At 44.4% G+C, this 23,071-nt stretch overlaps 1 protein-coding gene across 1 annotated transcript in view; it reads right to left on the bottom strand.

Annotated features, from left to right (window-relative positions):
* The window catches only part of NPC1 (NPC intracellular cholesterol transporter 1), a 48,498-nt gene extending 36,507 nt beyond the window's left edge, over positions 1-11,991 (bottom strand). Inside the window, 2 exon segments of the mRNA XM_032309181.1 lie at positions 11,252-11,563; positions 11,566-11,991. Of these exon segments, the coding sequence (XP_032165072.1) occupies positions 11,252-11,563; positions 11,566-11,754 (501 nt within the window). The 5' untranslated portion in view covers positions 11,755-11,991.
* Between the last annotated feature and the right edge of the window lie 11,080 nt (positions 11,992-23,071).

Genomic DNA, 23,071 nt, shown 5'->3' with positions numbered 1-23,071 from the left:
CGATAAACTCCGCTCCGATTTCATCCTCCCTCTTGGCCAAACGACCCCGATGCCTCTCCAGCTGCACTTCTCGTGACCTGCCCCACAATCCCAGGCTTCCAAAGGAAACCAGTCCTTCCTCCACTGCCAATCTCTCCTCCTGGGAAGCTCCCAGTGCAGGTACCCTTTCTGTGTCCCTTCCTTCCCTGCTGAGCCCACAGCCACCGTTTGTTCCCCTGTGCACTACTCCCCTGCGGGCCACCCCCGACCCACCCCTACCACCTCCTACACAGCCACCAGCTGGGCTCTTCCTGAGCTGGGGTGCCAGAGCTTTCGGATGCTCCGATACCTCCATCCACCTTCCTGCGGCCTGTGAGATAAGCGCCAGCTGCCCCACCTGACTCCGGTGTGCACGCTCATGTCCCACCCCTCCATACCTTCTGTCCCACACTGAGGGGGACCTGCCTAGCCCTGTGCCTTTGTGTCTCCCTCCCCGACACTCCCCATGCTCCTGTTACCCGACAAAGCCACTCCTTGACCACCACCTCCCCTGGGGTCCTGGTGGGCCTGCGGGACCCAGGCAAGCACAGCCCCTCCCCTCCCTGAGCTCCACTGGTCCAGTGGCTCCCCGGAGGGTATGCGGCCGCCTCTCCCAGCATCCAGGCATTGGATCCCTCAATCCTCAGATCTGGAGGGCTGGTACTGGAACAACACCCTTGTACAGAAGAGCAAACTGCTGGTTACTCAGGTAGAGTGACTCATCTGAGGCCACACCTAAAAATGGCCAAGCCAGACCCCACCCAAGGCCTGGCTGCTTCCTGGCTGTTCCGGAAGCCAGAGTTCCTTATGCCACACGCTCCTCCCAGGGTCACCCCTGGCTGGGCCACGCTCATCTCTCATCTCACCAAGATCCTAGCTGGCGTTGGAATGACTGGATTTCCAGTCTCCAAATGGCCACCGCACAGCCGGTGGTCAGGACTTTACAGACCAAGATGACAGGTGCACCTTAGCATCCTCGGGATGTCCAGGCAGCAAGCGCTGACGCTGAGAGCAAGAATGCACTGTGCAACCAGCAGCTCACACACAGCACATGCCTCCTTTCTAGGCAAAGCACCTGCTTTTCAAAAAGTGAGGTGTGGCTGAACACTGCCTTTACTAGGCTTCGAGAATGCCTGCTGCTGACTTCACATCCGTAAAGCCCACTTGGGGAAGCAATGCGGAAACAAACCTAGCAATGTCTGTGGTCTGCTGGGGCCCAAAGCGTGTCTGACCAAACCTGAGCTCAGGTCTGGAGACGGCTGGTGGCTGCACGAACCGGCCGTCCTTCGGGTCACTGAGCTGTCCACCTAAAAGCTGTCCGTTTCATACCCTGTGTGTTTCGCCAGGAGACATGAGTTCAGACGTCCTTCACACAGGAGAAAAGCCCACTGGCAAGGACTGCAGAGAGCGAGCATGCTGTCAGTCACCACATTCAGACGGAACAGAGAAGCATGACCAACCTCCAGGGCAAACAGAATCAGAAACTTTGGGTCTGACAGCCACGTGACACGTCTCGTTAAGGCGGCGCTCTGGGCCCAGAGATCCGAACCCAAAAGGTAATGATTCTTCACAGTAGGTCTCGTGGACACTGACCAGGCATACAGAGCTATTTATAACCACAAGAACCATCTTATTGGAGCGTTTTAAAATTTTACCGATTCCTAAAATGTTAAAAATAAACAACTGTGGGATTTATGTCCTCCTCCCCTTATGGACTCCGTCCCCGCTCATCACAAATCTGCAGCCTCACAGGTATATGCCAAGTAAGCACCCCCTTCTCAGATACAGCCAATGCTACTGTATTAGATCTGGGTCTTGTAGGCTTTTAATTCCTCCCAACAGGTAACCAGTAGAGATGGACAAGTGAAAGTCACTCTGAAACAGCTTTTTCACAAATAAGCCTCAACAACCCTGCACAGGCTGGCTTTCGGCTCAACCCAACTGCCCCACCGTATTCATCGGGCTCTTTCTCGAAGAGGGCCAAACAGGAAATATCGTAGGCTTATGGGCTGTAAGGTCTTTGGGGAGGATACTCAACGAACCTGTTGTAGCTCAAAAACAAGCACAGACGCCAGGCAAGTGATGGCTGTAGGAGGCGGGGAGCAAACTTTATTCACAATGACAGGCTCTGGCCAGGTCGAACCTGTGGGCTCCTGCCATGGGATGAAGCAGAATTCACGAGAATTCATTCAACGTCAGGTATGTGGGGAGAGAGGTTCCGAGGGCCATTTCTGGCTCTTGTGTGGACTCCCTAGGAAGATGGCAGAATCATCAGGCACAGAGCCTGCCTGCTGTATTTCCTCAGAAACTCTCTGCAGTATCTGCCCCTGCGCTTCCCGATGCAGGAACCGTCAAATCTCTCCATGAGCTGAAGGAGTTCAAACAGATGACGTAAGCAGTTCAGAAATGAGAACCACTGCTTGTTCTGGCTCTCCACCCGAATTCAGGAGTTACACGGCTGGAGTGAGTCTGCTTGCAAAGGTCAGGTCAGATGACTATTTCACAACATGCTCCGGAGCTTAGCCATCTGGTACGGGACTGGCCAGGGAAGTTTCTTGCAGTAATAACAGGGGTGCAGCAATTTAAAAAAAAAAAAAAAAAAAAAGTCCCTTCTGCTACATGTCAGCCACTATAGCAATGGCTAAACAGACCCTGACGGGGAGCTCTACAGAAGCACATGGATTATGGGGAGAGGCAATGGACACCAGCAGCAGAGTACTGCACTCCAGGCGGCTGCAGTAAATCTCAAGGACTAACGAACTCATCAGAAAACACTTCATGAACATCGGCCGCGTGCTAGACACAAAGTAAGGGGATTCCTTCCCTCCCACCTAGCCTACTTCTCAGATACCCTCTAGCACAGTAGGGCAGCATTTTACAGGTAAGGAAATGGAGGCTCAGGGAGGGCTCTCTGAGGTCACGTGGCTCCTAAGTGACAAAAGCAGTAATGAGAATGAAGATTTTGAAGGCCAAGTAAATTAAACATTCTCTATCCTGTCCCCGGGCCCCACTCCCCAGCTGCTCCAGCTCCGTCTGTACAGATGTCACCTCAGAGTGTCATACAGAGCGTCCCTCTGGGAACAAACGTGTTCACCTGTAGGAATAACGGTACCATTTACATCTTCCTACAGACGACTCTAGGCAGCTGTCAAGTCACGTTGGTTACTGCTGAGCATCCTCAGCTGGAAGCCTGTGCTGGCCACCGCTCGGCAGGCAGAGTGCGGGCCCGGGTCCTATCCTCTCTGCCACTGTCCTGGATGGGCAGAGCTCACAGCAGAACCTGGAGCCACACCAGCTCCAGTGCCAGCAAGATGGGTCAGGTCAGGGGTAGGGAGAGGCCTATGAAGGGAGCAGAGAGGCTGGCCTGGCCGGTCAGGACAACGCAGGATGGGATAGAGGCAGAGACATGGAGCATCCTACCCAGAGAGTAAGCTGCCTGCCATTTCCCTGGAGTCAGGGAGGCAGACTAAACAAATATGGCAGCACATCTGGGGTAGAGGCTGGTCTGGTATGACTTCCATTAACGGAAATCTCTGGATCTCTGTTTCACAGCTAACCTGGGGTGAACAGATCCACACAACAAAGGATACTCTGTGAGAGCACCAGGCATACCTATAAATGGGTGTTTCCTTCATACATTTTTTAGTTAGATAGACTCGGCTCATCTTCACTTTTCAAATCAGCCCTCCAGCTTGCAGTTGAAGGGACTTGCCCAAGGTCATACTACTAGTTGGTAAGACATTTGCAACCACTGAAAAATAATCCAAAGCCACAAACTAAAACAAAACCATGAAGGTTGATGGGAGTGTATACCATCCACAGGTCTTTTCCTATGGAATGTTCACACAGTGTGGCAGGTGAACAAAGGGACAGGCCAGCAGGATAAAACGATCCCTGATTCATCAGTGGCTTTTGGAGAAGCCAGAATGGAGCTAGGAGCAAGCCCTGACGGAGATGCCCTATTGGCCATCTGGAACAGCTGCTGAACACTCATTCAATTTTGCCTGCTAAACATGGAGAATCTGGTAGCAAGATTTTGAATACATTTAGAGGACAAGTCAGAAGACCGTGGTTCAAGCCCTTACTCCGCCATTTACTAGCTATGTGACTTTGGGACACCATTTGATCCTTAGTATCCGTAATTTCCTGCAAAACAGGAAACACAGAATCCCATGTGTTTTAGAGGGGTCCTGTAATGTTAAAACGAGACCAGAGTATCCTCGCAATGGAGTACTACACACAAATTAGGTAACTCTTTTTTTAGTTTCTTGCAATCTAGAACATTGTTTTGAAAAAGTTTTGAGTTAACTTACATACCAAATTGATTGGTTTTTCGTAACAACTAGATAACTCCCCCATTTTCTCCGGTTTCCCTCTTGTCTACCTGGTTAAGCATTAATTTACCCTTCAAAGGTCAGTTCAAAAACTGACTGCCCAAACATTTTGTTCTTCCCTTTGTTAGACTACACTTTGCATCGTATTGTAATTTTATGTACCCCCCCTTCTTCCAGTCAACTGTGAACAAGCCAAGGACAGAGGCTACTAACGTTTACACAGTTTATGGACTGCCTTCCGTACAGGGTCTACTTTTGTATCTACACTGTGCCCACAGAAACCACTTTACATTTATGAAAGTAGTGAATGACAGGAACTTTGAGTTCCTCTGGCCTAAGGGACAATAAGAAGATAAAGAACAAATTTTAAAACTCCCCTCTCAAGTCCCCCAATAGCACACTTGCATCAGAAACAGGCTTGGGTCAAATATAAAACACAAAACAAATGAGAAACAGTTTTTCTTCTTTTTTTCCCCTCAGTTTTCTTGCCAAAGCAAATATTCCAAACACTGAAAATAAGAGGCAGAGTCCAAGCAAAGAAAAATTTGTTGGGCCACAGTTGATTACTGATTATCACCCAGAAAGCAATGCAATTCTGGTTTCTACCACCTCTGAATCCTTCTATCTAATCCCTACACCTAAACCCACGAAGGCCAAATGACCCAGTGACTCAGAAAAGAGACTCTTGGCCATACTGGAAATGGTAAAATACAGTCCTTGCTCTCAAGGAGCCTACAATCTACTACTTGAATGCAAGCAATATTTTGTTCTCTTTCCATGAGAACCATAAGAAGTAGGCATAGATGTTAACCCGATTTTACAGAGGCTCTAGGGGATCACTGGTTCGCCCAAGATCGCTCTTGGTGAGAGGAAAAGTCCAGACCAACACCCAGGTAAAGGCTGCTGCTGCAGTATAAACACAGATTGAGAGACTCAGAGAGAAGGCCTTCTAGCTGGGGGACAGGGTAACAAATCTCACGGATAATGCAGCATTTGAACTGGGCCTTGGAAGATGGGCAGGATTTCGACAGCAAGTAGTTTATTTGGCTGGAGAGCTGATGCCTTTCACAGAACTACAGGTGACAGGGCAGAAAGGGGCACCCACGATCAGATTAGAGATGGGTCTAACCCTGGCTTCCGCAGTAGATAACGTGTCCTCCTTAAAACACCCTGAAAAGCCTCCCTTTGGGGAGGAGTGGAGGGTGGGGAAGAGTTACCCAGGAAAGAGAGATCATACTGTCTTCACACCAGAGGGATTCTTTGTTCTGGGTAATATGACAAACACTGAAGCAATACAAAGACCCATTCAGCAAGTCGTTTTCTTTCTGCCCACTAGCTAAAATAAAAACCTCATTTTCCCTTGATTACTTATGTTAATAAGGTATTTGAGCGCAGCATCAAACAAGGAGTAGGAGAGACTGGGAAAAAGTAACCATCTGAAATTGGGGTGAATGTAGGTTTTCTTCAATGCTCTTGGGTCAAGAGAGTAAACCACTGCTGATCTCTTCAGGAAAAATCATTTTAATGGCTTAATTCCTACCCATACCTCCCTATGTTCCAAGTTCCTCAAGAAAACGCCTGTAAAAATTACAGACAGGAGAGAGACACACGATTTCTCAAAACCACACACGTTATTTGGATGACCAGAAGGTTTACAAACCATGCAGTTTCATGTTCTTTCATCATCTGTAAGAACTAAAAATTAAGAAAGGCAAAAATCCCCCCCAAAAGTCTATCAGACCTTACAAAGGACAGTTAGGTCTGTTAATTCTGTGACAGAACTTCCTGAGTGCCCAGGCTTACCCCAGACAAGGTGCTGTCCCTGTAAGAATTCTAAAAGCAGAACCCCCACCACCACCTCCACTGTATTCAGGGTTACTGGGAGCCTCTGCCCATGCAAGGGAATTAATTTGTTATATAACAAGGGTATATTTCCAGTTAAGATTTACTGACCTTCCTAGGCATTTTGCAAGTGACTCATGATGAACCTCTGACCTATCTAAAAAGCCCTAGGAGGAGAGGCACTCATTGGCCATCAGTCTTGGATATTATCTTGAGGTGAAAGGATTTCAGAGGCATGTGAAAGCTACTTACCAGTGTAAAGCCTGTCTACCAGATCCTGACCTAAAACTCGAGGCAAACTGAAAGAGCTGTATTTTCTTTAAGGCACAGAATTGCTCCTGTTTCTTGAGTTTTTACTATAGTGATAAGGTCTCTCCATAGATCATGTTACCTAATAACCCCAATAATCCTACATGGTATTGTTAGTCTTCAAAACAAAAACAAAACCCTGAGGCTTGACAGAGTAAAAGGCCCACAGCAAGAGCTAGTGAGTCATCTACCCACTGACGCCATTCCAAACCACCCCCCCTGCTCCTCTGCCTCGCCTCCCAACCAGGCACCGAGGTGTGCCCTCCCACAAGCCCACACAGTTGGGGATCCCCTCTACATACAGAGAGGAGGGAGCCACAGCTCTTCTCTTGGCTCTTGGACCCTTCCTGGGTCAGCAAAACCTACCTGCTTCTAAGAACTACCCAGAAATTTAAGGAGAAGTTTTCCTAATCCAGGGAAAGCCCCGAATCTGCTTTCCCCTCTGATTTACTACCTCCTCCTTACTGACATGTACAGGAGTGGGCACAGGGACAGAATCCCAGAGCTCCAATCCTGCGTCCTCATCTGGTTTAATCAGCGCTGTATCCTTAGACTTTATCCCCCAACTCTAGTTTTAAAGGAGAAAACTGCAGACGCAGAAAGAGCAGTGAATGCAGCTAAGGGTTTGTCAATTTTTTCTGTACAAAGAGCCAGCTCTTAATTTCATTGACCCTTTCTCTTGTCTTTTCAGTTTCTCTAATTCATTTATTTCTGCTCTGATCTTTATTATTCCCTTCCTTCTACTAATTTGGGGCCTTGGTTTTTTCTTTTTCTAGTTCCTTTCAGTATAAAGTTACAGTTACATTATTTGAGATTTTTCTTCTCCCTTGAAGTAGGCTGTATTGCTATGAACTTTGCTCTAAGAACTGCTTTTGCTGCATCCCATATATATCAGTAGGTCATATTTCTGTTTTAATTTGTCTCTAGGTATTTTTTAATTTCTCCTTTGATTTTCTTCAATGACCCACTGGTTGATCAGTAGCATGTAGTTTAATCTCCTCATTTTTGTGGGGTTTCCTCTTATAATTAATTTGTCATTTCATATAAAGTGGTCAGAAAAGATGCTTGGTAGGATTTCAACCTTCTTTAATTTATAGAGACTTGTTTTGTGACCCGACATGTGATTGATCCTACAGAAGTTCCATGTACACTAGAGGAAAATGTGTATTCTGCTGCTTTTAGAGGGAGTGCTGTCAATATCCATTAAGTCCCCCTGGTCTATTGTGTCATTTAACACTGATGTTTCCTTATTGATTTTTCAACCACTGATGAAAGTGGGCTATTAAATTCTCCTACTACTATTGCTTTCCACTTCTCCCTTTAAGTCTGTTAATATGTGTTTTATATATTTTGGTGCTCCAATGTTGGGTGCACGTATCTTTATAAATGTTGTATCTTCTTGCTGGTGGACCTCTTTATCATTACGTAATGAATGCCTTCCTTTGTCTCTTTCTACAATCTTTGTTCTAAAGTCTATTTTGTCTGATATGAGTATAGCTACTTCAATATTCTTTCCATTTCCATTTGTATGGAACGTTTTTTCCACCTCTTCACTTTCAGTCTGTGACTAGGGAAAAAGAGAGAGGGCTCAAAATAAAAAATGAAGGGAAGTGACAACTAACATCGCAGAAATACAAAGGATCATAAGAGACTACTATGAAAAAATTACAAACCAACAAACTGGACAACCTAAAAGAAATAGATGAATTCCTAGAAATACACAACCTTGCAAGACTGAATGATGAAGAAATAGGAAATATGAAAAGACTGATTACTAGTAAGGAAGTCTTCAGTAATCAAAAAACTGCCCAACAAACAAAAGTTCAGGGACCAACCAGAAGGCTTCACTGGCAAATCCCACCAAACATTAAAAGGTTTAATACCTACATTCAAAGTCTTCCAAAAAATTGAAGAGGAGGAAAAGTTTCCAAACACATTTTATGAGGCCAGCATCACCCGTGTACCAAAACCAGACCAGGGTATTATTAAAAAAAAAAAAAAAATTACAGTCCAGTATCCTTTATGAACACAGATGCAAAAATCCTCAACTAAATATTATCACACCAAATCCAATAATACATTAAAAGGATCACATGCCATGATCAAGTGGGACTGATCCTATGGATTCAAGGATGGTTCAACATCTGTACATCAATCAATGTGATACCTCACATCAAAAAGATAACAGATAAAAATTATACGATCATCTTGATAAATGCAGAAAAAGAAGTTGACAAAATTCAACATTTACTTATGATGGATAATCTCAACAAAGTGGATACTGAAGGAACATACCTCAACATAATAAAGGCCATCATGACAATCCTACAGCTAAGATCATACACAATGGGGAAAGCTGAAAGTTCTTCATCGGAGAACAGGATACCTATTCTTGTCCCTTTTGTTCAACACAGTATTGGAAGTCCTAGCCACGGCAATTAGGCAAAATAAATTAAGGCATCCAAATCAGAAAGGAAAAAGTTAAACTGTCACAATTTGCAGATGATATGATACATGAATTCAGGAAAATCACAGGATACAAAATCACTACACAAAAATCTGTGGCGTTTCCCCACACCACCAGTGAAGTATCATAAAGAGAAATTAAGAAAGTAATTCCATTTCCAATTATATAAAAAAGAAAAAAAATCTGGAATAAATTTAACCAACAAGGTGAAAACTGTAAGACACTGATGTAAGAAACTGAAGAAGACACAAAGAAATGGAAAGACAATTCTGTGCTCATGAATTGGAAGAATACTGTTAAAATGTCCATATCACCTAAAGCAATCTACAGATTCAGTAAAATGCCTATCAAAATTCCAAAGGAATACTTCAGAACAGAACAAATAATTCTAAAATTTTCGTGGAACCACAAAAGCCAAAAGAATCTTAGAAGAACAAGGCAGGAGATCTCACACTCCCTCATTTCAAACTATTTTACAAAGCTATAGTAATCAAAGTAGCATGGTATTGGTATAAGAAAAGATACACAGATCAATGGAATAGAATTGAGAGCCCAGAAATAAACCCACACAGGTATGGACAATTAATCTACAACAAATGAGCCAAGAATATACAATAGAGAAAGGACAGTCTTTTCAATAACATGTTGGGCAAACTGGGTTGATATCCAAGAATATATAAAGAACCATACAACTCAACATCACCAACAAAAAAAGCAACCCAATTAAAAAACGGGCAGAAGATCTGAACAGACATTTCCTCAAAGACATACAGATAGCACACAAGACATACAATAGCTACGTGAAAAGATGCTCATGCTCAAGATCACTATTAGGGAAATGCAAATCAAAATCACCATGAGGGATCACCCTGCACCTGGGAATATTATAATGGATAATATAATATATTATAATGGATATTATCAAAGAGAAAAGAAATGATGAGAGTTGGTGAGGGTGTGGAGAAAGGGAAGCACTTGTATACTGTTGGTGGGACTGTAAAATTGGTACAACCATGGTGGAAAAGACTATGTGATTCCTCAAAACATTAAGAATAGAAATACCTTATGACCTAGATATTCTACCCCTGAACAGTTACAGGAAAAAAATGAAAACACTAATTGGAAAAGATTTATGCACCCCTACATTCACAGCAGCATTATTCACAATAATCAAGGTACGTAAACAACCTAAATGTCCACTGACAGATGAATGAATAAACATGTGATATATTTATTTATACAATGGAATACCAATCAGCTATTTTAAAAAAATGAGATCTTGCTATTTGCAACAACACGGATGGACCTTGAGGGGATTATGCTAAGTAAAATAAGTCAGATAGAGAAAGACAAATACAGGTCATTTCACTGATATGGGGAATCTAACAAACCAAACCAAACCAAACTCAAAGATCCAGTAACAGACTAGAGGGGAAGGGGGGTTGGGGAATGGACAAAATGGGTGAAGGGTCAACTGTATGGTGATGAATAGTAAGTAGACTGTGATAACTCTGTAGTGTACATGCTAAATTACAAAGCTGTGCACCTGAAACATGTAATAACAATAAACAGCAGCGAGGCATTCATGCCCTAGGTTACTTGAACCAAGGAAAAGCTGACCCAGGGAGTTGGGCCACTGAGCTCTAGGCCCCATTCTGTAGCTAGCTAATGCTGTGACAAGGAGAAACTCAATTACCCTCTGCTGGGTCCCAGTTTCTACTTTTACAAAAGAGAGTTAATGACAAGTAACTCGCGCTGTCAATAAAACCAAGCTGAGTTACTCCGGACTGTTTCAATTTGGTACTTGGCAATTTGTTTCCCTTCTTTACCCTCCCACCACCCCCACCATATCCAGGAGACAAGAAGGGGAAATAAAGGGGTAGAATATTCTAAACAAATTCAGAAAGAGTTCGCGCGCATGTAGCCGGATTTTTTTTTTTTTTTTTACAGGCAGGTTAAATAAACAGGATCCCTCCTCCTCTGTACCCGCTTTCGTCCTTCCCCGTGATTGCACATCCTAAACCCAGAAATGAGGTGAGCGCAGCTGGAATGAGCTCCAGAGATCAAGCAAGCTGCTTCCAGCTGCCCCCTCTTCCAGACCAGAGAGAAGAGTGCGCGGCCAGGGAAAGAACCCGGAGCAGGGGTGGGGGTAGGGGTGCGCCAGGGGCTCCATCGCTGAACCAACTTCCCCAGGACCAGCTGGACCCGCGCCGGCCCTCGCCGCCTCGCGCCCCCGCCTCGTCCCCCCCAGAGCCCTGGCGGGTCGCGGACGTCCGCTCACCTGCACGGGACAGAGCAGCAGCAGGAGGAGGCCGAGCGCTGGGCCGCGCGCGGTCATGCTGCCGCGGTGCCGGGCTGCGGACAGCGGCGGGACTCGGCTGGGCTCGCCCCGGCTCGGCGCGCAGGGCTGCCTCAGGATGCCGTGCCAGCCTAGGGAGGGAGCAGACGCCGGCGGCGGACTACGAGCGTGGAGCAGGAAAGAGGAAGGCGTCGTCGGCTCCTCCCCCTTCTGGGCGGTGCCGCTGACGGGACGCCAGGGACCCGTTCTGGGGCGGGGCCGACCCGGGGAAGGCGGGGCGGAGGCGGGGCGGGGCGGGGGCGGGGGCGGGGCCTGACTGGGCAGCGCCCCTTTGGCGGGGCTTCCTTTGCAGGGTCAGCTCTGCGTTTTGCGGCCCTGCGGTTTTGGGGGTGCGACTTACGGTAGGGATCCCAGACTGGGGCAGCCGAACTTCTGGAATCCGGCTGGGAGGATATTGCTGGAGTTGTGCCGAAAGTGTGTGGCATTGATGTTTTAACTCTTTTTCCCCTTTTTGTCTTTCCCTGTCGGGGGACGGCGGGCGAGAGGGTTTTTAGCAAATGGGAGCGCTTGGAGATTGTTTTCCCAATTCCGATCCCCCTCCTCAGCGGAGGAGGTATTGATTTCGGCTCGGGTTAGCACTCCGAGCGAATTCTCCGCCCCAGACTCAGCAGCCAAAAAGGAATCCGTGCCCGGGATTCAGTTACGCCCCGAGCGGTGGCCTGACCGTGTGCTCACCTCGGAGCGCGAGGGGCGGAGCGTGGCGGTGGGCGGTGCTCCCGAGCCAACCAATCTCCGCTGGGTGACCTCGGGGCGACGCTTGCAAAAGTGCTGGAACTGCGCCACCCTCTGGCGGAGCTGCGCGTAGCGTCGCTTTGGACCAGTCGGGGGGAGGAGACCCCCACCCCAACTGAACGCCCCCACATCTGCCGCAAGGTTGACCCAGAGGCGGGACCAGAGTCCGTTCTTAATTTCCAGGTGAAGTCGGGTAACACAAAGACAAAGAAGCGTCTTCATTTTTGAGCCTTGCACATACTATCTGTTTTGCTCTGGCGCTTATTTTTTATTATATGCATTTTTAGTAACGCTGTCCCTCAGATTTCCATTATTGAGATCGCTCAAAAGCCTCAGTCCTTATCATTTTGAAGTTAAAGAAAGGTAAGTAAGGATCTCTTTTCCCAACGTGGAAGCCAGTTTACAATGAAAAGACTAAATATTCATCTGTAACAATGATCAAACCCAGTCCTAGGAGGGACCGTGATGCAGGGGATAGTCCCAGCGTCGCTTACAATGCCTCTGCTTTCTGTACTGTCTTGCCTCCTCACCTCCTTGGCCCTGGGATGTCCACCACGCTGGCTGGGCGTTGAGACTATAGGGATTTCCTCCAGACCTTCAAGGCCAGATCCTACGTGGAGGGCTTCCTGGCACTCCACCAACTGTGCGCTCTCTCGCCCCAGGTGATTCATTTGAGATAAAGTAGTGAGTTCTGCAGGGACTCAAACTGTTGTCACTGAGTAGCAGTATGCTCATCACCTGGGAATTTGTTAGAACTGCCTCGACCCACTGAATCAGAAACCCGGAATGAGCCAGCTCTTTGAGTTTTAACAAGCCTTCCAAGTGGTTCCAATGCACACTCAAATTCTACACCTAACTGCTCTAATGGATTCCTGGGATTCTGGAGGATTAGTTAGCCTTCCAATTTTAGCCAAGTCCTAATGGAAAAAAGAAAAAAAAAAAAGTCTTCACTAAATAATTTACTTGAGTGAAGGAAATATGAGGCATTTCTGGGATGGGCAGAAATTTTGAGGCCTCACGCATTATGTTCACTATTCACCAAAACCATAACAAAAAGACCTTTAGCCATTTTTTTTTCTAGTTCTTTTGCACGACTTCAAAAATACCCAAACATCTAGGAAATATTTTAAAAATAAACTATCATATATCGAAGAGAAATGTGGGTTTTTTGTTGTTGTTGTTGATAAAGTAATTCATACTTGTAGTAGAAACTTTGAAAATACACGAAAGTTTAGGGACAGAATAAAAATACTTTATAATTCCATCATGGGTAATGTTACACTGTGGTGTATTTTTTCTTTCTGTAAAAATTGTTTTAACACGGTTGAGATCCTAGAAGAGATTTTTTGTTAGCTTAGGTAATATTAATACCGCTATCATTATAAACACCATTGAACATTGACTGCATAATAGTAAAAGAGAAAATAAGAGGGAAAATGAAATTATTAGACACACATCTTTATAAATATGCAGAAACATCTTTGTAAAACTCTGCATTTGAAAGTATATATGTGAATATAATATATGGACTTTTAAAATAAGTGGGACATACTGTACACAGTTTGAAGCTTGCTTTCCCCCCCCACACACACATTTAACAATATGCTTTCTCTACCTCACTACCTCTATAAGCTCTGTAGGATTTTATTATGGGTATATAACATTCCTGAACCCAGAGTGATAGAGGGCAGTCTCAGGGCAGTACCTAAATCAGTAAAATATAGTTCACCAACCAGCAATACTTCAGAATTACTCAAGTCTCAAATTGCCTTTCTGGTATATATGAAGGGTTTGTATGGCACCAGTAATACTGCAAAAATTCACCTTCTTTCTTCTATATGCTTCCTCACATTCCTGAGCGTGTCTGGATTCCACAAAGCTTTGCATCTTTCTGTGTCCACTGCTTTCCTCGTGATACTGTATCACAAAAATCTAAAAGCTATTGAACATTTACCATAAGGAGAGAGATGGGAAAGTTGACCTCAAGCAAAATTTTCTTTACCTTGCTGATGGAAGGGGAAATCTAGAAATACTCAAGTTAGTAGTTTTGATCTATTACATAATCAATATCCTTTTGGACATTTAGTTTGTCACTTTGGTTACTGGAAACAATAATGCAATGAACATCCTTGTGCCTAAATCCTTGCAATCGTGTACATGTAGGACTGTTGGGAAAAATTATCATTGACTCAAAGGGAATGTTTTCATTCTGGCTAAATCGCCCTCCAAAGAGATTGCAATTTCTTCCTTTGTTAACAACATGTGGAAGTGCCTGATGCCCACCTCCTTGGCAACCCTTTTCTTTGCCATTCTGATAGGTGAAAAATGGCATCTGTGATTTTACTTATTTTATTTTGTAAAGATTTCATTCATTTGACACAGAAAGAAAGAGAGCTCAAGCGCAGGAGCTGGGAAGAGGAGCAGAGGGAAAGGGAGAGGCAGGCTTCCTGCTAAGCAGGGAGCCTGACATGGGGCTGGATCCTAGGACCCTGGGATCATGACCTGAGCCGAAGGCACCCCTACTTATTTTATTTCTTATTTTTAAAAGTGGTGATGCTTTAATTTGTATTTTATTAATTATAAGTGAGATTAATAATCTTTGTACACTTGGGGTGGCTGGGTGGCCCAGTGGGTTAAAGCCTTTGCTTTCCACTCAGGTCGTGGTCCTGGGGTCCTGGGATCGAGCCCCACATCGGGCTCTCTGCTCAGCAGGGAGCCTGCTTCCACCTCTCTTTCTCTGCCTGCCTCTCTCCCTATTTGTGATCACTGCCAGTCAAATAAATAAATAAAATCTTTAAGAAAAGGAATCTTCGCACATTTATAAATGATTTCTCTTTGTCTGTTTTTTATTTTCTCTTATTTTCTTTTTCATATTGACTTGTAAAAGTTTTCTATTTACTAAGAAAATTAACCTGTTTACCTAGCATATATGTTGCAGATACTTTTACTTGTTTACTAATTTGTAGCATTAGAAATTATTCCATAGTTTCCTCTAGACCTTTAATAATTCCATGGAAATCATGATCTGGAATTATTTTGCTGTAAGGAGTAATGTAAGGGGCCAGCTCCACTCTTCCCACAAAGCCCGGATAATCACAGGGATACCTGTTTTCATTAAAGTTATCATTGGTTTCCGTGTTGCTGCATCTAATGACAACCCCTTGGCTGTCATCTCACTTGACCTCTTAGTGTATTCAACCCAGATGATCACACTGTCCTCCATAAAACATGTTCTTTAACCCTCTTGTGGGTTACCTCATTGACTAAACATCAACTGTACCTCATCTTCTAGACTTGGCATGCACTTTGAACAGGATATTCATGTTAATAAAATTTTATTACAACAAAATGCCTTTGAATCCTTCCAATATAGAAAATTTTGTCCCCCTGCTGATTTGGAAACTTCAAAATAGGCCATGATATAAGTGGGCAAAGAAAAAAGAATACCTAACGATGGCACAGGTTGCAAATTTGCCTGGTTTCTAATATGAAGAGTGAAGTTCAATAACAGGTAATGAAGACAGAGCTGGGCCTTTGGTGTACCAGGAAGCAACTGACTTCACCTGGGGATATCTGAGCCCACGCTGATGGACCCAGCCCTTCTTTGCTTACTTTATTCATCTTTTCCCTTTGTTTTAGCTCAGGCTGCCAGAACAAAATACCACAGACTGGGCAGCTTAAACACTTATGAATCTGGGGGTGGGGGAGCACGATTCAGTCCATAGCACCCCTCCTGTTGCTCAGGACTGTATTATGACTTTTGTGGGTCATAGGCATCTTTGCTTTTGGGTGCCCCTTCCTCCTTCCAAAACAACCACTTAAAAGCACATTTTGCCCCCTGGGGCAAATAATACATTATATGTTAGTTTTAAAAAAAGCACATTTTGCAACTGTAGGGTATAAAGACAAATATAATACAGGCTGGTTTCATTATTACATAGTCCTATCATTACGTTCTTATTTTTCTTCTAATTTTAAAAGAAATAGAAATTAGAATATTTCTGTGTGAACTTAAAAGTATCAGAGGCCCTAGGCACTGTGTCTACTGGGCCTGATGGAGAATTTGGTCCCTTTTTGGAGCTAATGTCAAAGAACTTCCTGTGGCATTCACAGACATTGTAACTTATGCTCATGGACTGCCTTAAAAAAAAAAAAAAGAAAGAAAGAAAGAAAAGAAAAAAAAAAAAAAGGAAGGTCCAGAACTAGCAGTTAGCACTGGCTTCAAAAAAAGGAGGAAAGCATAGGAGACCTTCTTGGAGGCAAGTTACCACAGATCCACACAGCCATCACGCAGAGGAAGGCTATAGAACATTTTCAGCAGAGCGCCTGGGTGGCTGGCTCAGTGGGTTAAAGCCTCTGCCTTCGGCTCAGGTCATGATCCCATGGTCCTGGGATCTAGCCCCGAATCAGGCTCCCTGCTCAGCGGGGAGCCTGCTTCCCCCTCTCTCCCTGCCTGCCTTTCTGCCTACATGTTATCTCTGTCTGTCAAACAAATAAATAAAATAAAAAGAACATTTTCAGCACCACAAAGGCTTCCTTAGGCCTTTTCCCAGTCAACACCATCACCCCCGTCCAACCAAGAGGTAGCCACAGTTCCAACTTCTCTCACTATAAATCATTTTGCCAGCTCTTCAACTTCAAGTCCAGGGAATCAGTCTCTGGGTCAGGTTTCTTTCACAGCCTTGTCGGATATGTGGGTGTGACACTCATCCCCATTACTCACAACGCTAACTCACCTTTTTTTTTTTTTTATTGCTGAGTAGTATCCCATGGTGTACTGGGATTTGGGGTGTTCCCAATTTAAGCTGTTATAAATAAACTTGATTTGAACATGTCTTTTGTTTGAAATGCGCACTCAGTTGTTTTGGATTCTGCAAGAGCCTTTTAAAGCTCCATTCTTAAGCCCAATTTTATAGACATCCTCATTTAAACCTCATTTAAAACAGCTGACATGACTATCACTCGTGACTTTGATGCCAGTGGTTAGGACTGACTCAGAAATGGGGGGTTACTTACAGTAAAACAGCCCCTCTGGTGAGGTCACTTGAGTGTCCATCCAGCCATGGGCTGCATGTGACTTCCACTCAGAGAGGTTCCTACCAACGCAGGAGTAACTTGAAACTTGGCCATTACTGTCTCACGGTGGCATTCCCCTCTCTGTAGGATTCAGTCACATGACACAATTCCCTTTGCCTGAGGTATTTGGGGTCTGATCTTTCCTAAAATAGGAGTCCAACTCCTATAAACTGAAGACTTTCTTTCTTTTTAAGATTTTGTTTATTTATTTGAGAGAGAATGAGAGAGAGAAAGAGAGCATGAGGGGAGGGAGGGTCAGAGGGAGAAGCAGACTCCCTGCTGAGCAGGGAGCCTAATGTGGGACTCAGTCCTGGGACTCCACGATCATGACCTGAGCCAAAAGCAGTCACTTAATCGACCAAGCCACGCAGGTGCCCTGAAGACTTTCTTCCTAGGGCTAGTCTTAAAAGTTCAACCATGGGAAAGTGAGAGCAACAGCAGCATTTCCCTTGTTAAAAATCCGAAGGTGAAATCCTAGTGAAGGGAGAACAGAAGACAGTGGTGAGGGAAGGAGAAATTCTTTCTGTCATCAGAGACAAAGCGGACAAGGCATTCAAGACCCAGGATCTTTCATTAGCTTCCTTCAATTGGTAAAAGCCTGACTTGAGATATATTTTACAATCATCTTAAAGTATGGCTAAAATTAAGGGTGAGGCCACCAGAAAAAGATTCTAAGACTTTCCAGACCCACTAATGCATCAGTTATGTAACTGAGGGCTAAGTCTAGTTGGAGAGCTGGGAGAAACACCTGTCTCAGCTGTGGTTTATCTCACTGTGTTTGGTACGTTAAGTAGACTACAGACACGAGCTGGGCCATCAGCCAGTGGAATGTGGAATACATTTTTCTACTTTTTTTCTAGAGAACACATTACTTTTTTTTTTTTTTTTTTTTTTTTTTTTTTGCCTGTTGTTCCCCATATTTTGAAGCACAGGTGAGTATAAGAGCCTGAGCTGACATTGGACAAAGGCATGAGAAATCCTAATACGGTTGGCTTATTACAGCAGGGCCCCACAGGGTTCTATGCACTGATTTTTTTTTAGCATCTCCTCACAGTGAAATAACGCTCACTAAACCAACTGACCAGCAGAGATAAATGTAGTTTCTCTCATTTTTCCAGGAAGGTAACAAAAACATTAACTCATAGGCCCATTGAGGCTGCAACCACACCCATCTTGCATCTCTAGGGTGTGGCACCAGGTGCAGGAACACCTCACTTTATTGTGCTTTGCTTTATTGTGCTTTGCAGATGCTGAATTTTTTAACAAATTGAAGGTCTGTGGCAACCCCACGTCGAGCAAATCTACCGGCACCATTTTTCTAACGTTTGCTCACTTGGTGTTGATGAAGTTCTAGAACATAGGTGAAGTTCGGTGGGGTGAGGTCCAGAGCCGATGACTAAGAAAAAATTCTTGAGACATCTTTGGTGCAAAATGGTGGTTTATTAAAGCACGGGGACAGGACCTGTGGGCAGGAAGAGCTGCTGCTCCGATATCCTGAGGAGTGGCAGATTATATACACAGGAGTTGGGTAGGTGAGGACAAAGGGGGTGTTCAGAAGGGCTGTCACAGCAAAGAAGACTATCAGGATACTGGAGGCCTGGTTATTGTCAAGCCAAGATTGTTTTCCTCTAACGAAGCACTAACATGAAGACAGTTGGGAGTTTCCTGGTGGAATGTCATATTCCTCCTATCACACACATCCTTGTCAATGAGCTTTAGGTTTAGAAGAAATTTAACTTTACTTATATTTCCTTTCATCTCAGCCTCCTTCAGTTTTATGGAGGGGAGGGCGGTGTTAGCTCTTTAGGAAGTGAGTTGCTTGCCTCTGGAAGTTAGGCTATTGATAACTTAGCTTCTTTGTTGTTAATCACTAGGATATTTGTAAACCAAGGGAGACTCCTGTCTTGCAGGATTGTGATCTCTGCAAGTTAACTATTTGGTTATCTTTTAGGGCAGCCAAGGGTGCCTGAGGCATGTCTCACTGTCACCGAGGTAGGGGGGAGAGGGAGTGTAAGGTACCAGCTTTTGCTTTGTCCTCAGCCAGCCTTCTGCTCCCTCATCAGTGTCTCTGTGTCACAATTTCATAATGCTTGCGATATTTCAAACTCTTGCATTGTTATCCTATCTGTCATGGTGATTTGCAATCAGTGATCTTTGGTGCTGCTATTGTAATTAGGGGCCCCACGAATTGCTCTCTCATATGAGGCAGTGAACTTGACTGATAGATGTAGTGTGTTCTAGTGTATTCTAACTCCTCCACACACCTGCCATTCCCCTCCCACTCCCTCTTCTCAGGCCTCCCTAGTCCCTGAGACACAATATTGAAATTAGGCCAATTCATAATCCTACAGTGGCCTCTAAGTGGTTAAGTGAAAGGAAGAGTCGCGTGTCTCTCACTTTAAACCAAAAGCTAGAAATGATTAAACTTAGCGAGGAAGGGATGTAGAAAACCGAGACAGGCTGGAAGTGGGGTCTCTTGCACCAGCTAGCCAAGCTGTGAATGCAAAGGAAAAATTCTCCAAGGAAATAAAAAGCACTACTTCTGTGAACACATGAATGATAAGGAAGTGAAGCCGCCTTATTGCTGATACAGAGAAAGTCTGAGAGTTCTGGATAGAAGATCAAACCAGCCACAACATTCCCTTAAGCCAAAGCCTAATCCAGAACCAGGCCCTGACTCTCTTTAGTTCTGGGAAGGCTGAGAGAGGTGAGGAAGCTGCAGGAGAAAAGTCTGAAGCTGGGGCAAGGTGGTTCATGAGGTTTAAGGCAAGAAGCCGCGTCCATGACTTCAAAGTGCAAGGTGAAGCAGCAAGTGCGGATAGAGAAGCTGCAGAAGATTGAAGGTCATTAACGAAGGAGACTACACTAAATAGATTTTCAATGTAGATGAAACATTCTTATATTAGAAGATGATATCTGGGACTTTGATGGCTAGACAGGAGCAGTTAATGCCTGGCTTCCAAGTCCAAAGGACAGGCTGACTGTCTCAGGGCTATTGCAGCTGGTGACTTTAAAAGTGGAAGCCAGTGTCATTGACCCATTCTGACAATCGTAGGCCTCTAAAGAATTATGCTCAATCATCTGTCTGGGCTCTAGAAATGGAACAGCAAATCCTGGTGACAGCTTGCGTGTTTACAACATAGTTTATTGTATATTTTAAGCCTGCTGTTGAGATCTACTGCTCTGAGGAAAAAAATAAGAAAAAAAAAGTTTCCTTTAAAAATATTACTGTTCATCGGCAAATCACCTGGTCACCCAAGACCTCTGACGGACCATGAGATTGTCACTGGCATGACCCATGTTTCCCCCGGACTCAGGAAACTCCTAGAAGCTTCTAACTATCAATTTCATCTTTTAGAAACTAACCAACAAATTGCTGGAACAGGAAGAGAAACATTTGAGCAGACCCCTTGCCTGCTCAGATGAATCAGAAAGTGCCCTACCAAGTTACCTCCGCTTTGTCATCTTTATTATAATGTTAAAATCTCCTCTGAATATTCTACCCCTCCCCACCTCATAAAATGAGTCTGCGCAACCAGGTTTGGAGAGTCATTCCACATGATCTCCTTGCTTCTATAATTAAAGGTAAGAAGACTTTGTGAGGGAGACCCACCGGGTGTGGTTTCTGTCTATAACTCACCGAAGAGCGGACGCACATTGGTTCTGTAACAAGATGAATGTGGTTCACATGCCTGTTAACACAACATCCAATCTGCAGCCCATGGGTTAAGGAGTCATTTTGAGTTTTAAGTCTTATTATTGAAGAAATACATTTCATGAGGCTATACTTTCCACAGATAATGATTCCCTCTGATGGTTCTGGACGAAGTGTTTTGAAAAACTTCTGGAAAGGATTCACCATTCTATTTTTTTTGTTGTTGTTTTTATTTTTTATTGTTTTTCATTTTAATTCCAATATAGTTGACATACAGTGTTATGTTGGTTTCAGGTGTAGATATCATGAACATTTTATTTATGAATGTATGTATGTATTTATTTATTTTATTGTTAGTTACCATACAAGTACATCGTTAGTTAGGATTCACCATCCTAAATGCTATTAAGAACATTTGTGATTCATGGAAGAGGTCAAAATATCAACATTAACAGGAGTTTGGAAGAAGTTGACTTCAACCCCAGTGGGTGACTCTGAGGGGTTCCAGACATCCATGGAGGAAGTCACTGCGAATGTGCTGGAAACAGCAAGAGTAGCAGCATTAGAAGTGGAGCCTGAAGGTATTGCTGCATGGCTTCAAGTTCATGATCAAACTTGAATGGATGAGGGGTTGGTTCTAATGGATGAGCAGAGTGGTTTCTTGAGAGGGAATCTACACAGGGTGAAAATGCTGTGGACATCATGGTAATGACAGCAAAGGATTTAGAATGTTACATAAACCTAGTTGATCAAACAGCAACAGAGTTGGAGAAGACTGACTCCAGTTTTGAAAGCAGTCTCGTTGGTAAAATGCTATCCAACAGCATCACACACTACAGAGAAATCATTCGTGAAAGGAAGCGTCAGAGCAGCAAACATCACTCACTGTCATCTTACTTGAAGAAACTGCTGTAGCCACCACCCCCATCAGCCAGCGGCCAGACATATGGAGGCAAGACCCCTGCCCCCCGCAAGAGCTCAGATGCTGGTTAGCAGTTTTTAATAATAAAGTGTATTTTATTTATTTATTTATTTATTTATTTATTCATTTTTATTATTTATTTGACAGAGAGAGATCACAAGTAGACAGAGAGGCAGGCAGAGAGAGAGAGAGAGGGAAGCAGGCCCCCTGCTGAGCAGAGACCCTGATGCGGGACTCGATCCCAGGACCCTGAGATCATGACCTGAGCCGAAGGCAGCGGCTTAACCCACTGAGCCACCCAGGCTTCCCAATAATAAAGTATATTTTAATTAAGGCACCTACATTGTTTTTAAAGATATAAAGCTATTGCACCCTTGAGAGACCACTGTGTAATGTAAACATAGCTTTTATATCCACTGGGAAACAAGACAATTCACATGACTCGCTTTGCTGTGATACTCACTTTGTAGGTGTGATCTGGAACCAGACCTAAATATCTTTGAGGTATGCCCGTACTTCCTTTCTCGGTGACAAAGTAGAGGCAGTGCTTTCTGATAGATGCCAGCGGTTCCTAGAAAATGTTAGGATTGGCTTCCCAAATACAGTTCTACCTATCACAGCTAGAATCATTACTTGACAACCATTTATTTTCATCTAACATTAGCTCTAGGTCCTAACCAGTTGCCATCTTTGTCTTTTCCAACTCAGGGCTAGAGGGCACATAGCTCAGTGGTAGAGCATTTGACTGCATCTCAGGGTTAGAGTTCTGCATGGCTGAACAAGCTCACCAAGGGCAAAGTTGTGGAGCAGGAGTCTGGAATTTGCCAACCCTTGTGTGATATGGTCACACACCGCTTGGGGTTTGTTGCCCACCCTCCTGGACTTCTTTGACTTCCTCCTCCCTTGATAAGTGTTTCACTTCCTGCTTTTGTCCCTTTCATCTCATTTCCTAGGCGGACTGCCCTTTATCCTTCAAAATCGCTTCTCAGGTTTTTCCCCCTCTCCCCGGAGTCTCCCTGGGGACTTCATTCACCACCTGACTTTGACCATCACTTCTATACACCTGATGCCTGAATCAGTAGAAACAGTCTTGTCCTAAACATCAAGCTGCTGCTTCCAACTGCCTTTTGGAATCTGTTTCACACATTCTTTAAACTGAACCTGTCCAGACGCTCTCTCTCTGTCCCCACCCCAGTTCTGCTTCCCTCCTTCTCACCCAGTTATTGTCACCATCCACCATGTAAGCCTTGGGAGTGGAAAAGAATCAACGTAACAGACCCAAGACTACTAATGTTAGAAAGTTTGCTTACGAGATTGACCATGGGCTGGCATCTGGGGACTTGACAAGTAATGGTTC

Source organism: Mustela erminea, chromosome 13, assembly GCF_009829155.1.
Source record: "Mustela erminea isolate mMusErm1 chromosome 13, mMusErm1.Pri, whole genome shotgun sequence".
In the NCBI taxonomy this organism is placed as follows: Eukaryota; Metazoa; Chordata; class Mammalia; order Carnivora; family Mustelidae; genus Mustela; species Mustela erminea.
Note: the sequence above shows the minus strand (reverse complement) of the source record. Positions and strands in the feature narration are given on the sequence as shown.